At 41.3% G+C, this 14,973-nt stretch overlaps 3 protein-coding genes across 3 annotated transcripts; 2 read left to right on the plus strand and 1 right to left on the minus strand. All coding sequences in view use genetic code 12, as the record gives it.

Annotated features, from left to right (window-relative positions):
• Positions 1-604: 604 nt before the first annotated feature.
• PICST_44887 (predicted protein) lies at positions 605-7,057 on the minus strand (the record flags this gene model as incomplete). The annotated part of the gene is made up of 2 exons (XM_001384480.1): positions 605-3,831; positions 4,051-7,057. The coding sequence occupies 2 exons, from the start codon at positions 7,055-7,057 to the stop codon at positions 605-607; spliced, it is 6,234 nt and encodes a 2,077-aa protein (XP_001384517.2).
• Positions 7,058-8,484: 1,427 nt separating this feature from the next.
• On the plus strand, positions 8,485-10,435 carry KRE30 (ABC transporter). Its single transcript, XM_001384133.1, has one exon. It carries the CDS (start codon positions 8,503-8,505, stop codon positions 10,330-10,332), a length of 1,830 nt encoding a protein of 609 aa, XP_001384170.1. The 5' UTR covers positions 8,485-8,502; the 3' UTR covers positions 10,333-10,435.
• A 318-nt stretch (positions 10,436-10,753) lies between these two features.
• Positions 10,754-13,735, plus strand: PICST_67610 (predicted protein; the record flags this gene model as incomplete). Its single annotated transcript, XM_001384134.1, has 1 exon — positions 10,754-13,735. The coding sequence occupies one exon, from the start codon at positions 10,754-10,756 to the stop codon at positions 13,733-13,735; it is 2,982 nt and encodes a 993-aa protein (XP_001384171.2).
• Between the last annotated feature and the right edge of the window lie 1,238 nt (positions 13,736-14,973).

A 14,973-nucleotide genomic window follows, 5' to 3' on the forward strand; every position in this document is an offset into this window, starting at 1 on the left:
CCGGGATCATCGGTCTCGATTTCGTTCTGGATCACCTTAGCAACTGGTTCCGCCTTTGAACGTCTTTTTTCTGAAAGGCTATTATCCTTTCTCTTCGGCGCCGTTATACTCTTGAAGGCAATACCGTAATGATGCTTCTGTGTGCTCGTATCGACATGACTCTATTTACAATTTGCCATATTGTCTCCTCAAGTTGCCCCTAACAAGAAAAATGGGATAAACATTCTCCCCTCCATGGCCTGTATGGCAATTCAAGAAAAAAATACATTTCCGCTTCTGTTCCACAACAGTTCATTTTTTCTTTGTCTCTGGTTTTAGACTTTGCAATCGGAACGCACCTGAAAAATAAAGCTAAAAGTCAAATATCCTAAATCGATTGATGAATCGACGTACATGTCAAGTAACTAATGCAAAGGAAGTAATTGTATAAGTATGTCTATTTGTCGGATTGTGTATTTTACTGGAAATGTACGTTTATTACTTTCACATGAATACAGCACTAATTGCTCCATGTTGTTTCTTTAAATTAGTGGGCTAATTATGCAGCGATCTACTTTATCAGATAAAAATTGCTCGTCACTGTACAAGAAGGAAATGTACCAAATCAAATAAAATAACTCTTCCAGAGAACACCTTCCAAATCTTCCATTTCACTTTCACTGAATACCTTGCTATCAATGTGCCATGTGTCCTGTCTGTTTTTCTTGAACTTACCTAAGGATTCCTTTGCCGTCTTACCAACAAGTCCAGGAATACCAGACGCTTTATTAGATAAAATTGTTAAAATACTAGGAACCCATTTAGGAGGAGGAGAAGAAAATGAGAAAGCATGTACCAATGCTCCCAACCCTAACGTTGCACCATGAAGGATTATAGTATCCTCTGGGGAAATATTCTTGTAACCAGACTTTCTATATTTTTTTCTAATGATGTCAATCTCTTTGCTGAAAGCTTTGGTATATGTGTTCACTCTTTCTTCAACCTCGTCAGGTGGTGAACTGTAGATTAAACCAGATAATGTAGATGCCTCAAATTCTCTTATTTCTACATTCTTGTGATACATCAATTTGTATGTAACTTCAAAGATTCTCTTCCTCTGTGATTTGTCAAAGAGGAATAAGTTCTTAAAGTAGATTGTTTCAGTAAATTCTCCAACAATAATAGTCTGAATTATATTCAAATCTTCTTTGGAATACTTTTCGAGCATCTGCACAATGTCATCGAGGTGCTTCTTTGAATACGGTATTTGAGAAACCTTCTTCACAACTGAAATAGGGTCAATATTTCCCAATTGACATACTTCCTTCATGTTAATTAATTCGAGTAGGAATGGCACCAAATACTTTGTCACGTACGGTTGAAACAAGACTGAAATGCTCGTATTTAGCTCCTGCCTCAACCAAGTGAGGACTGTTGTGGCAGCATAAATATAGTCCGACCTCAAAATAATTTGTGGAGGTAATTCTCGAACTTCCTTTCTCCAATTTTCAATTTGTTCAAATAATTGTGGCACCAAGGATATCAATTTGTTATCTCCGCCAACATCGTATAATGACAAACCGGATTGACTCTTACATCGTTGAATAAATTCAGAGCTGTCTGCAACTGATTCAGAATAATATGGGAATGACATCACTGCCATGAGTGAACCAATTTGTGTTCTAACTGCCTCGTATCTGTGATTTATGTTCTTTAGGCATAGATCCATAATCTTACCAGGGTTAGGGGAACACCAAGTAATTGCAGCAACGACAGATCTAATGTAACTAATCTTAGTGGCTTCTTTGAAGGCAGAATCGGATGTGTGGTCGATTGTCATATCCGTGAAGACGTCGAAAACTTCAGGAAATCTTCTACAATCAATATGAGAGGGAATCCACCATGCAAATATATTCCAGATTCCTTTGTTGTCGGGAGATAAATCGCTCTCAAGAATGTTTCTCAAAAAGTCTGGGACGAATTCATCTCGCTTCTTTGCAAGCTCTGGCCTTAAATTCTTGGAGCCAAGGAGGATCCCAGCCAACAATTCACAAACAACAATATGTGCACTTTTATCGTCTTTCACGTAAATTTCCTGAACGATATCAAGTAAGTCATCAAATGTCATACCTTCGATGTATCCCTTTGAAATTAGAGTGACTAACGTAGAAGTCACAAAAACGTCAGTACCTTGGTATGCAGAATTGGCATCGTTATCAGTGACCCAAAGCTTTACAATGTTTTTAAACCACTCCTTAGACACATAGCTGCTGAATCCTTTTAATGCCAACTCGTCCAGAACTTCCAAACTCATCTTGATCACTGGACCGGCTGCTATTACTGGCATTGCGTCATTCCAGAATAACCAGCCAGTGCTTGCTTTATGATCAACGAAATAAGTTGGTTCCAGTACGTTCCTCAATTCCTTTCTCCAATCAACAAAATAAGACTCTCCCTTCTTAGGCCTCGTATCGACTAGTTTGAGACCCTTTGGTACGAAATTGAAATCATAAGCATTTTCCAATTTGTAATCGAGGGTACTTAACAAATTTAGCTTGTTAACAATTCGAGTTACACCTTTCAACGCTAATCGAGAGATGGTAGGATGGTCGCGAGAGGCCTCTTTTGCCAAAAGCTGTAATACTTCGTCACTAGTTGGAATTTCTAAGTAGGATTGTAAATTAATGAGCAATGACAAGTTCAATGATGTTGTCTTCCAATGGGAATTGGATTTCTCTTTTGCAAGTACGCTGTTTTCTAATTTCTTCAACTTGTCAAAATACAATTTCCTCTTCCTTTCCTTTGCAAATCTTACTGCTTTGATTTCCAAGTCGATAAATTCATCAGGCGGCCTAATAGTGTCAATTTCGGAATGGTCGATCAAACAAACACTGCTTGGAGGAGTGATTGATTTAAAGACACCATCGTAAAGTGCGTGTGCGACATTGTGAACTTCGACGCTATCCACATCTAAGCAACGAAGTAAAAGCTCAACGTATTTCTGAACATTGAAAAAATCGTTTCTGATGTGGGTTTTAATTCTTCTTAACGAAAATATACTTAATCCACTTTCGATCTTTTTGTGGTCGTTCTCATCTAGAGCTCTCGTGAGATATTTGAAGGCAGATTTGACGATAACACTGTATGAACCATTCAATCTCTTCATCGCATCCAACAATAAAGATTGCGATGATTTTGCAATAGCAATATATGTGGATACAGACAATTTTACAATATCTTCAAGAAGAAACCGGTCAAGATCTGTTTGAGTTCTTGAAGTTGCATGCAAAGCAACTCTGAGCAGATGATAAGCCTCGAGTCTAGCACTAATAGCAATACGCGTGAACGGTTTACGAACTCTATTGATGCTTTGGATGCTGCTAACATAACCGTAGTTGATTCTAGCGTGACTTGAGTCAAGCATTCTCTCTCTTCCAACATCAGCAAACCAGATATTTGCAACATAAATAAAATGCTTGAAAATCTTCGTGTTGTCGAGAAAGTTTGCAGTCAAGAATTTGCAGATGATATGTAAACTCTTCCCAATCAAGTGGTATGTCTTGTGCAATTTCAAATACAAGTCACTTGATTTTCTGTTTTCCATGTCATCTCCAAAGTAGTAGTTTGACGTGTATAACTTTCTCTCTCTAAAAGTAATGGCAGGATTCATACTAGACATATCAACCCCCTCGATTTGTGGAGTGGCTCTAGCAGAAATATCTGCTGTTATTGGCATTTCCAATGACTCGGACTTACCGAGCGATGCGAAAAAATGTTCTCTGACAGCAGAGTACGATTGATCTTGGAAGTGAGTGATCTTCTCCTTTTCTTCTTCTTGTTGATCATCTGGATCTTTTTCGTGATCACCATTATGGTTGAAGTTAACATTTTCTTCTTCCTGAAGCAAGTAGTCATTGAGAGCATCATCATCTAACAAATAGTTTAAGAGATCATCATTACCTAAGTTTTCAACAATTCTATCCAAACTTTCTGGCTGACTATCGCCATATGAATCGTCTTTCAGAAGAGAGGCACCTTTCAATGCCCTCAAATTTTTCAACAACATTAAACGTTGCTGTATTGACTCTGATTGATGGTTCAACTTTGGAATATCCTCATTGAATGATGGATCTAACAAATAAGAGACACCACTCAAACAGTACCCCAAATATAAAAGATTCATCCTCAATTCGTCAGATAGTTGAAGAGACTTCGAAGCATCTAGATGGCTCTCCTTGTTAAAAGATTTCATCAAGTTCAGAATGTTATCCAAACTCTTGGACACATGGCCATTGAAGCATTCCACAGCAAATGAAATTTCTTTATCTGTTGGAATAAACCAGTCAAAATTGGTCTTTTCTTCCAGAAATCTATCTTCGTCAAATTGAAATGCTCCCCAACACTTTTCATCAACTCCGTATTTACTTTCGTATGCGGGAGCGATGATTCTATTCTCGTTAAGTCTAACCTTTGTGACTGCTTGCAACATCTGATTGACAAGATAAGAACTTGAGAATACTGTTGGACCCTTAACATGCTCCATGAGGAAGTAGGATAGCTTCATCAATTTTTTGGAAGAGTCAACAACATACGTACCGGCATTCCCAATACATTCATTTAATATTACCAAGTTCCAAAATAAGGCTTGATCGCGAGGCAAGATTTCTACACCAGTTCTAGAAACTCCGGCTCCATTTTCTTCTACTTCTTCGATAATTCTGTCAATGAAGATAGAAGAATACTTCTTGAAGCTCTTTGGGTCACGTTTGATCAAACCACCACAAATTTCCGCAGAAACATCAGCAATGGTATGATAAGTGTTGTTAAGGACAAAATCAAAGAACTCATTCCGGAATGATTCAAATATATCGTCAGACAATGACTCTAAAAGTACATACAAGAACTTTGGTAAGGACTCGGCCAAATCCTTTTCTATTCCATCACTTTTGGATGGATCTGGGATATTCTTAAGAAGGGTGAATAATCTTTCACTAAGAGAGTTCATAATTCTCTTAAATGCAGAAGTAGATGACTTGAGCGCTTCAAGTTCAAGTTCATGATTGACCTCAAATGGAATCTCTTCCTTCTCAATATACATCTTCGCCTTCAAGTGCTCTAAATGACCCTGTACAAATTGAGATGCAATTGCTGGATCACCATATCCGTTGGTCAAATCGTGAAAAGGTGCAAAATTGGAAATGGACGCAAATACATCTAATGTATGGATAGTCTTCTCTAAATCATTTGTATCAATACCAGGCAATGCCAATTGCAAAATCGTAGTAACGTGTACTCGGAAAATTGGTCTTGAAGCAAAAAATCTTGACAATGATTCTATTGTTCTAAGTGCAATGATGACTCTATGGGTAGAAATCACTCCCTGAAGAGACTCGTATATATCTACCAACAAATATTCTAGTACCATGTCTGGTTTCAAGAATGCAAGTAATTGTACTGAAGACAAATAGTCGTCCGTAGCGCTACTTTTTTTGGATTGAATGCCTGTTCTGATGATCGGCAAGAACATGGTGACAAATTCTGTTACCACTTCATCACTTAGCTTCAATTCGACCGGTAAATCATGCAACACTCCAGCCTTCTCATTTTCGGTGTTAAAACGTTTGTGGAATTGGTATATCAAGCTGAGCACCAATTTCGAAATGGGACGAGACCATTCACCAGTATTTGATGGATGAACATAACTCTCAATAGCATTGAGCAAAGTCCTCAAGTAGTATATTAGGCCATGAGGCTCCAAAGCACTAGAACCATTAAGAGAGTAGACTATAGCAGATGCAAATCCATGGAAGTATTTCGTCTTCAACGAAGAATACTTCTCGACCATTATACTCAAGCTGTTAATAAGCGAGTTGATGAGGTATTCCATTTGATCCTCCGTAAAAATTCCGAATTTTCCAAGTTTCAAATATTCACCAGCCAGCGCATCGTCGTTAAGTTTTGTCAAAGCAGACATGGCTACAACTCCTAGTCTTGCAGTAACTTGCGCATCAAATCCCAGAGCATGACTAAGTTTCTGCCACATGTAAAAGAACGAAGGGATATAGTGGCGTATATCGTTCTCGTTGTCTTCTCCACCAGCAACGAACGTATGAGGCAACAAAGACATCGAAGACATCACTAAAGAAGCGTTCGTTATGGAAAACTGACTACCAAGTTTCTTATATATGCTAGCCAATGAGTCTTCCGGAAAGAAATGGGAAGCTCTGGCGGCGAGACGCAAGATTTGCTTGTGTTCCTTCTTCTCAAACTGGTCCAATGTCGTATCTACAGGTGGAAAATGGTAAGACAATTCTTGCTGTAACTGTTTCCAGTCCAATTTGAAGTGCTGCTGCTTCAAGAGACGAACATCTTTGGTGAGTAGCTCAAAGACTTTGACGTAGGTCTTGAGTCCAATGTGTTGACCACGTGAAAGGCAGATGGCATAGTATACTTTGGCCAAAGACATGCGTAACTTTACGGGCATGTCGTATTTCATCTTCAACCACACAAGCAACTCGTGAGTCCATGTTCTGACTGAGACTACAGCTGCTGATTTGGGCGATTTTTTGTGTTGCACCGCACCTTCACTTTCACCATCGTCTTCATCGGCATCGTCTTCTTCGTCCTCCCCCTCGTGGTCTGTATCTGTATCATATTCTACAGATAAGTAGTTTTCGTCTTCTGCACCTTCAGTTTGTGCTAAATCCTGTGATGAAGCGTTCATTTCGAACAAATTCGTTTCGAGCGCAAGGTCAATATCCGATAAGCCAGCGATATCCTTCAAAGCAGCAATGTCTTTGGCCAGCACCAGAAGTGAGCCCTGAATATCCAACGTCTTGATGGCTATATAGAGATGCGATACGATGTGACTCAAGAACTTGGCCTGGTCCTGTGGGTTTTCTGTTGCATACGGAAGCAAGCTTGGAAGATCAAGCGTTCTTTTTCTGGAACGAGCATAGAAACGAGAAGAGGAATCGAGCTGGAGTTCAGACAATAACTTCCTGTCCGTGGGATAGTCTAAGTTGTAGTGCAGTTCCCGCAGCGACTCTATAGTGCTATACGAGGGTCTCCTTACCATGTGCGGGTTTCTTCTGGATGCTGCTGCCGCTGTAGGCGTAAACGTTCTAGTAGTACTGGAAATTGCGAATCCACTGCCAAAAGATTCAGATCCAGACACACTTCCAGACCCAAAGCCATTGCTGCCAAAACTATGGTTACCAGCAGCATCAGAGGTTTCTCTCAATTGGTACAGTGATGATACTCGTGGAATATGGTGGTTTGACTTGATGGGAATGGGTGCTCTGACTTCGCCAGACTTGTCTGCTCTAAGAAAATGAGATTCAGGCTCTTTTCTAGAGTCGTTTTTCTCATGACGAGAAGACCGGGACTCGACAGTAGCCAGCCCTTCGGCCGAAGTAGGGCTCGGGATCTCTTTGGGATCCATATTTTCTGCTATATCTAGGCGCTGCTACTCATAAACAGGCTCAATGGGTGAAATCAGTGTCTTCTGTGTCTCTACCTCTATAAAGAGAAATCCCCTTAACCAGGCAAATCTCGCTCTCCATCTTGCCACTGAAGAAGTGCGGAGTGGCAGTGTGCAGGCGCCCGTCCAGATCTTGCAGGTCTAATGGCTGCAAGAATCTGGTGCCGACAACGAGAAACGGTAGCAGATTCAGGAGAATGGTATTCATATGGTCCAACGAATATGACAACCTAAAATGTCCTAATTCCGCCAATTTCTGATCTTTTGACTTGCGTTTTGCCATACTACGTATTATTCGTATTTGAAGTTGTAGTCATGTGACCTAATTCTACTCCATTCCAATATTATAATAGAACATATTAGATATAGCGAATAGCATGTTTTCTATCCTGAAATAGGTGCAAAACTGTAAGGTTGTCGTTCTCTTCAGGATGCTGCATCTTTTTACTACTCGTGGTTTTCTGACATATTCTTGCGCTCTCATTCGTTGATTTCACTTTTTTTGCAACTAATTCACAAAAGTCATAGAGTTTGAAATAGCACCGCTTTAACAATTTTACGAAATCCAAGAAATCTAAGAAAGTAGACAAGGATGGCATTCAAAAGTTATAATGGGCCAACCATCTAGTCTATAATCTTCCTGCTTTTACTATTTTCAGAAGTTGCAGTTTGCCTATTCACATTCTTACCTGCCGCAATTGCCCCAAAATGCACCAGTACAGATTGCACGACGCAATGTAACACAAGCAACACGATCAATTCTTCACATATTTGTATCCACTCAAATTTCTTTCACTATTCACATTGCCTTGATCATACCCAGCTACTCATATTTTTCCAAATTTATCACAATTAGCCTCTTTACGCTGCTTTCCTAGCCACCTTATCTAACCTAACCGCATACTTAATTTTGGTTATGTGCACTGCGCAAAAAAATTCTCAGCGATGCTTCGAGAATCTTTTTTTTAGACTGAAAAAATCATATTGATCACAGACTACTCTTCCCGAATTTCCTCTCCTTCACCGAAAGTCCCATTATCATGTCTGTGTCTGCTTCGAAAGCTAAGAGAGAACAAAAGCGTTTGGAAAGAGAGGCCAAGAAGGCCGCCGAGGGTAAGACCTCGAAAAAGACCAAGAAGCAAGCTGCTAAGGATGCTGAAGAAGTCGAAGAAGAAGACGTCTCTGCTCAGATTGCCAAGTTGAAGATGCAAACCGACGATGACGGATTGTCCGACAGAGTTACTACTGGTGTGTTGGAATCTTTGCAGACCTCCAGAGATATCAAGTTGTCGTCAGTGTCATTGTTGTTCCACGGTAAGGTGTTGATCCAGGATACTACTTTAGAATTGAACTACGGTAGAAGATACGGGTTGTTGGGAGAAAATGGATGTGGTAAGTCGACTTTATTGAAGTCGCTTGCTGCAAGAGAATACCCAATTCCCGAACAGATCGATATCTACTTGTTGAACGAGCCTGCTGAACCTACAGAGTTCTCAGCCTTGGAGTACGTTGTTAGAGAAGCTGAGCACGAGATGAAGAGATTGGAAGACCTTGTAGAAGACCTCATCATCAAGGATGGCCCTGAATCACCAGCATTGGAAGGTTTGTATGAAAAGATTGACGAAATGGACCCTTCCACTTTTGAAGCAAGAGCTGCTGTCATCTTGACTGGTTTGGGTTTCAACCCCATCACCATTCAGAAGAAGACCAAGGACATGTCTGGTGGATGGAGAATGCGTGTAGCCTTAGCAAAGGCTCTTTTCGTCAAGCCCACCTTGTTGTTGTTGGACGACCCAACTGCCCATTTGGACTTGGCTGCCTGTGTCTGGTTGGAAGAGTACTTGAAGAGATTCGACCGTATCTTGATTTTGGTTTCGCACTCGCAGGATTTCTTGAACGGTGTCTGTACCAACATGATCGACATGAGAATGAAGCAGTTGTTCTTATACGGTGGTAACTACGACTCTTACGTCAAAACCAGAGCCGAATTGGAAACCAACCAGATGAAGCAATACGCCAAGCAACAGGAAGAAATCGCACACATTAAAAAGTTTATTGCATCTGCCGGTACTTATGCAAACTTGGTCAAGCAAGCAAAATCCAGACAAAAGATCTTGGACAAGATGGAAGCCGACGGGTTGATCCAACCTGTAGTTCCAGACAAGGTGTTTTCATTCAGATTCCCAGATGTCGAAAAGTTGCCTCCTCCAGTGTTGGCCTTCGATGACATGTCGTTTTCGTACTCTGGTAAACCTGAAGACAACTTATACGAACACTTGGACATCGGTATCGATATGGATTCCAGAGTTGCTTTGGTTGGTCCCAACGGTGTGGGTAAGTCCACATTGTTGAAGTTGTTCCAAGGTATCTTGGAGCCACAACAGGGAAGAGTCATCAAGCACACACACATCAAGTTGGGTGTCTACTCCCAACATTCAGCTGATCAGTTGGACTTGACGAAGACTCCATTGGAGTTTGTTCGTGACAAGTTCTCTAAAATCTCAGAAGACTTCCAGTACTGGAGACAGCAGTTGGGTCGTTACGGTTTGACTGGTGAAGGTCAGACTTCCCAAATGGCCACTTTGTCCGAAGGTCAGAGATCCCGTGTTGTTTTTGCATTATTGGCTTTGGAAGCTCCCAACTTGATCTTGTTGGATGAACCTACTAACGGTTTGGACTTGTCTACGATTGACTCCTTGGCTGAAGCCATCAACGCATTCAACGGTGGTGTTGTTGTCGTCTCACACGATTTCAGATTGTTGGACAAGGTCGCCAAGGACATCTTCGTCATTGAAGACAAGACAGCCACCAGATGGGAAGGCTCCATCTTGGACTACAAGAAGACATTGGCCGCCAAGGTTGTTCTTTAAACAGCTTCAAATCCATATGTTTCTTTCTATTCTTATGTATTCTATTTAACGGTTTGTTTTCTTGTTATTAAGGTTAATATATAAATAATACTAAATTGACTGCATTCCATATCCATTGAAAAAAGTACACTGAACTCCAGAAAGTTCTAAAAAAACAGATTATAAAAAGAAATGGACGAGTCCGGAGTCGAACCGGAGACCTTTCGCATGCTAAGCGAACGCGCTACCAACTACGCCACACGCCCTTGGAAGAAATGGTCCCTAGCAGGATCGAACTGCTGATCTTGGCGTTATTAGCACCACGCCTTAACCAACTGGGCCAAGGGACCTCTTCTTAGGCAACTGGATATGCCATTATAATGTGCCATTTTGTAAACGGCGCTACCAAATATTCGGTTTAAAAAAAAAAAAATAAAAAAAAATGGCCGACCTACGACCCATCAATCAGCCAGAGGGACCTCTAGGGGTTTTCTCTGGTGAAAGCTCTTCAAATCAAGCCTTAAACGAGCCAAAACCACCGGATATTGACCGAAATCCACACGACCATGTCGCACCCCCTGATCTGATGGACCTCGATGGCGAGTCCACAGATGCCGATGAAAACGGCGATTTAGAGCCATCTTTCGAGACAGCATTGTCAACTACTTCCGAGGAACCAGCCCAACTACGGGATAATCCCATGGACGGACTGGTTAGTCAGAACCAGACCCAATTAAGCTCCACTATGGACAGTTTTGAAACTTCGGTTTCGAAAAATTTTCACGATCACGTGATCGGACAGGTACACGACCAGGAAATGGCTGCAAATGATGAAAATGAAATGGTTTCCACTTCTTTAGAATCTACCAGCAGATCAACTGATTTACCAGAACAAGAAGACTCTCTTCTTATTCACCATCAACATGAAAACGCCAAAACCCAAAAAAACAAAGAAAATTTACAAAACTCCCAAAAAAATACAGGAAACTTACAAAACTCAAAAAAAAACTCAAAAAACTCAAAAAATTCAAAAACAACTCAACCAAATGTTGATCAGATCTTCCCTATCTTAGGAACTGCCAGCAAATCAGCCAAAACAGGTTTACGTACCTTCAATATTGCCAAACAAGTACCAATCCCAATACTCAATCCAAAAAATGGCCCATCTGCTAGCCAACTCCAAAAGGTAATTGTGGACAGAGACTCCTCACCTATTCTTCAAGACGCAAAAACTAGACGTAAGCAATTGACCGAACTACACGAAACTACCGGTCACCTTTCAGAAGAACAATACCGTCAATTAGCAAACACCTACTATCTCCAAAAATATGCCAACTCCCTTTCAGATCTCAATTGGGCGGGACAAGAAGAAAGACTTAAGGCATGGAATGTGCCCCAAGATTTCTGCCTTACCGCACTCGGTGAGATTGCTCGAAATTCAAACGAGAAAAGATACGTACGTCTTCAAATAGACGCTTTCTATAACAAAAATGACCATCTCGACCAAAGGCATTCAATGCGGGCCGAGGAAATGGCCAAAATAATTGAAAAACACCTTACAGAGACTATCCCAAACAAATGGCCCATGGTCTCCCAAAACAATAACAAAACTTTAAATGAACTCCATAAATCCTTGGAGTTCTTAAAAAGTCAATTCGACCCCGGCTCAAATGACGAATTTGAAGCCACTAAGGACATAAAAGACAAAATGCAGCAATTGTCTAGAGAAATAAGTTTCAGCGCTACAATGAGAGATGTTAAAGACAAGTTCCATACAATTGTAAGAGATAACACTCATGTGGATTTTCGTTTCGGAAGCATAGTAACTCAGGATCGGATCCCAGAACTGGCTCAACAGAAATCAACACCCATGACAACTTGGCTTGAAAGATTTCAACAACTTTTCCACTCACCTTACGTGGGCAGTGAAGACACCTTTGAATTTCAGCTCAGTCTTGTAAGGCCAAAGCAACTATCCAACATGTATCTAGTTGGCATAAAAGCTTCGTCGGACTTCCCAGATCCGCGAGACATCCTAGACATCATGTTCCACACAAAAGATTTTGAAATTCCTCAATACATCGATACATCCTTACCTTCTCGTAAACCCTCGAGACGACAGGACCGAATCCCGTACGAAATTCTACATCAATTCATAAGAAAGGCACCAATCTTAAATTACACTGACAAAAAAGCAGACTTTACACACGTCCTGTTCTTCTTGATTGGCAGCAACTCAGACAATATTCCCAACAGAAAGAGTATCTTCTTGGAAAACGTCCAACTTGACATCATCTCTTCATACCAATTCTGTTTCAGATGCCACAACAACAAGCACACTACCAAAAGATGTCCAGTTCCCAAATCAACCACATTGTTCCAAAGTCGGCCCTTAACACAATGGCCCACTAAGGTACCATCCCCAAACAAACAGAACCATCCAATAACCCTCACCACGGGTCCCAGAACTACAAATCAAGACGGGGATGGCTTTAGTCGACCCACGAAAAGATCTAGACAAAAGACAACCCCCAGTCCACCAACTATCCCACAACAACAGAATAGCTTCGAGGTGCTCCCGATAGAGGACCTCACAACACAAGAGGTTACAGCAGAGGAGACCGAAGCCACACGCAACCGGCCAAACACTGTTTCATCTACACCACAAGCACCATCACGTCACGAAACCCCGAAAGCCATTAACAAGAACAACGATAAAGCCCCTGAAATTTCAACACAAGACGATGAAATGGTGTACTACACCGATGACGAAGAACCCTCGACTATAAATGACGAGGACACCCAACTCGCTCCATCTACATTGATTGAGCAACAACAAAAAAATTCAAAAGTGGATACCACCCCAAATACTCCACAATACACTACTGACATGCTCCCTCTGAAGCATGCACCTAAATCAAATTCAAGATCTCAACCGGTAACTCCCTCCCGGCCTACTAGCATGCTCCCTCTGAAGCATGCTCCCATAACTAGTTCCAAATCTCAACCGGTAACCCCTGCCCGGCTTGGATCCAAGGTCCTCAAACCTGCGTCAACAGGTAAGAAACCCTGGACACCGACACCCACTCCCAGGACCACGAATGGCCCTAGTGGGTCCCCCGCAAGGACTCCGACCACGTCAATACGACTACCTTCTCTCCTAAACAACAGTAGAACAAACTATAGTGAATTAAGGGAATCACAAATGGGATCGACCATTAGTTTTCCTGAGTCTATGAGGACATCCAACCTCAACATCCCCGACTCTTCACTAATTCTACAAACTCAAATTGAGGAAGCAACTCAAGTAGATTCTCCAGGCCAACAACAGGCACCAGGTCACAATCCATTAACAGATGACAACCTGGACCTAAGTATGGACATAGAGGACATCAACGTTCATTCTGATAATACTAATTATTAAGATGTCTAGATTAGTAAATTTTCGGATAACCAACCCGCTGTTAACGGAACACCGGGTAGCAAATCCAACTAATCTTCTCAAGATCCGTACTAAAAATATTCAAAAAAACACACAGATCAATAAGTTTCGAGAACTCGCGACTTACTGTGATGTCTTACTCATTCAAGAAACTGATTTTAATTCAAAACAACCAGCCAACTCCCAGAACAGGCGGGGAGCCAGGAGGGGAGCAAGACGGGCAATGCAACAACAACCCCCAAACTACTCTCAGGATCCCACCCCAGATTGGATTACCTCATTACAAAAACAATTGAACCAAGCAAATCAAGAGCTAATCTATACAGATACATTAGCTCGCTCGGGAATCATACTTAATTTTCAACACCAACACTTTGAAAAGATTTCGTCTAATAACCTCCAGCTCGACTCTGAAATCGCGCGGTATGCGACCGACGTAATCATTCAACTCAAAGAAACAAAAGAATATATCTTAGTTATCTCAGTGTACGGACCGAGTGGGAATCATCGTTCTCAAGAGCAATTATTCCACTCTCTTTATACTCTGATTAACACACTCATCACAAATTTCGAAATTGACAATAACAATCACAAGCTCCACCTCTGTATAGGGGGAGACTTCAATATGATACAAAATCCAGAACTAGATTCTACTGCAAGAGAAAGCTCCAGTCGAGAGCACGCCTCCCGACAAGCCTTCAACTCTCTTTGCAACGAATTTCAACTACATGACTCTCTTAGAGGATTAGAACCGACTATCAAGGTACCCACAAATACCAACACAAATAATTGCAGAAGACTCGATAGAATCTATCTCCCCAGATCCTTCCAAGCAAGAATCTGGAGATATTCTCACCGCTTCAATCACATAGTAACATCAACTCACGCCACGGTAGACGTGGACCTTAGCATCCTACCGGACGCAACGCTAAAAGTAGCAAGGCCACGCTTTATCATTAAAGACCACTGGGTTGACAACCTAGAATTTCTCAACATCCTCAGTCACACACGCTTTTCAGACTATTCTGAATTTATCCAACGTGTCCCTAAGATAATAGCATCCCTTAGACAGAGACCTACAGCCAACGCTCACCACAGCGTTAGTGAAAAGTCTACCATTTTCAGAGATCTCAATGACCGCTTCAAAGGGGCAATCCATGCTGCCAAAATAGTGAAATCACTACAAACAGCAGACAAAAGTAGAACTGCCACCTCCACGG

The sequence above is a fragment of the Scheffersomyces stipitis genome, chromosome 4, assembly GCF_000209165.1.
Source record: "Scheffersomyces stipitis CBS 6054 chromosome 4, complete sequence".
NCBI lineage: Eukaryota > Fungi > Ascomycota > Pichiomycetes > Serinales > Debaryomycetaceae > Scheffersomyces > Scheffersomyces stipitis.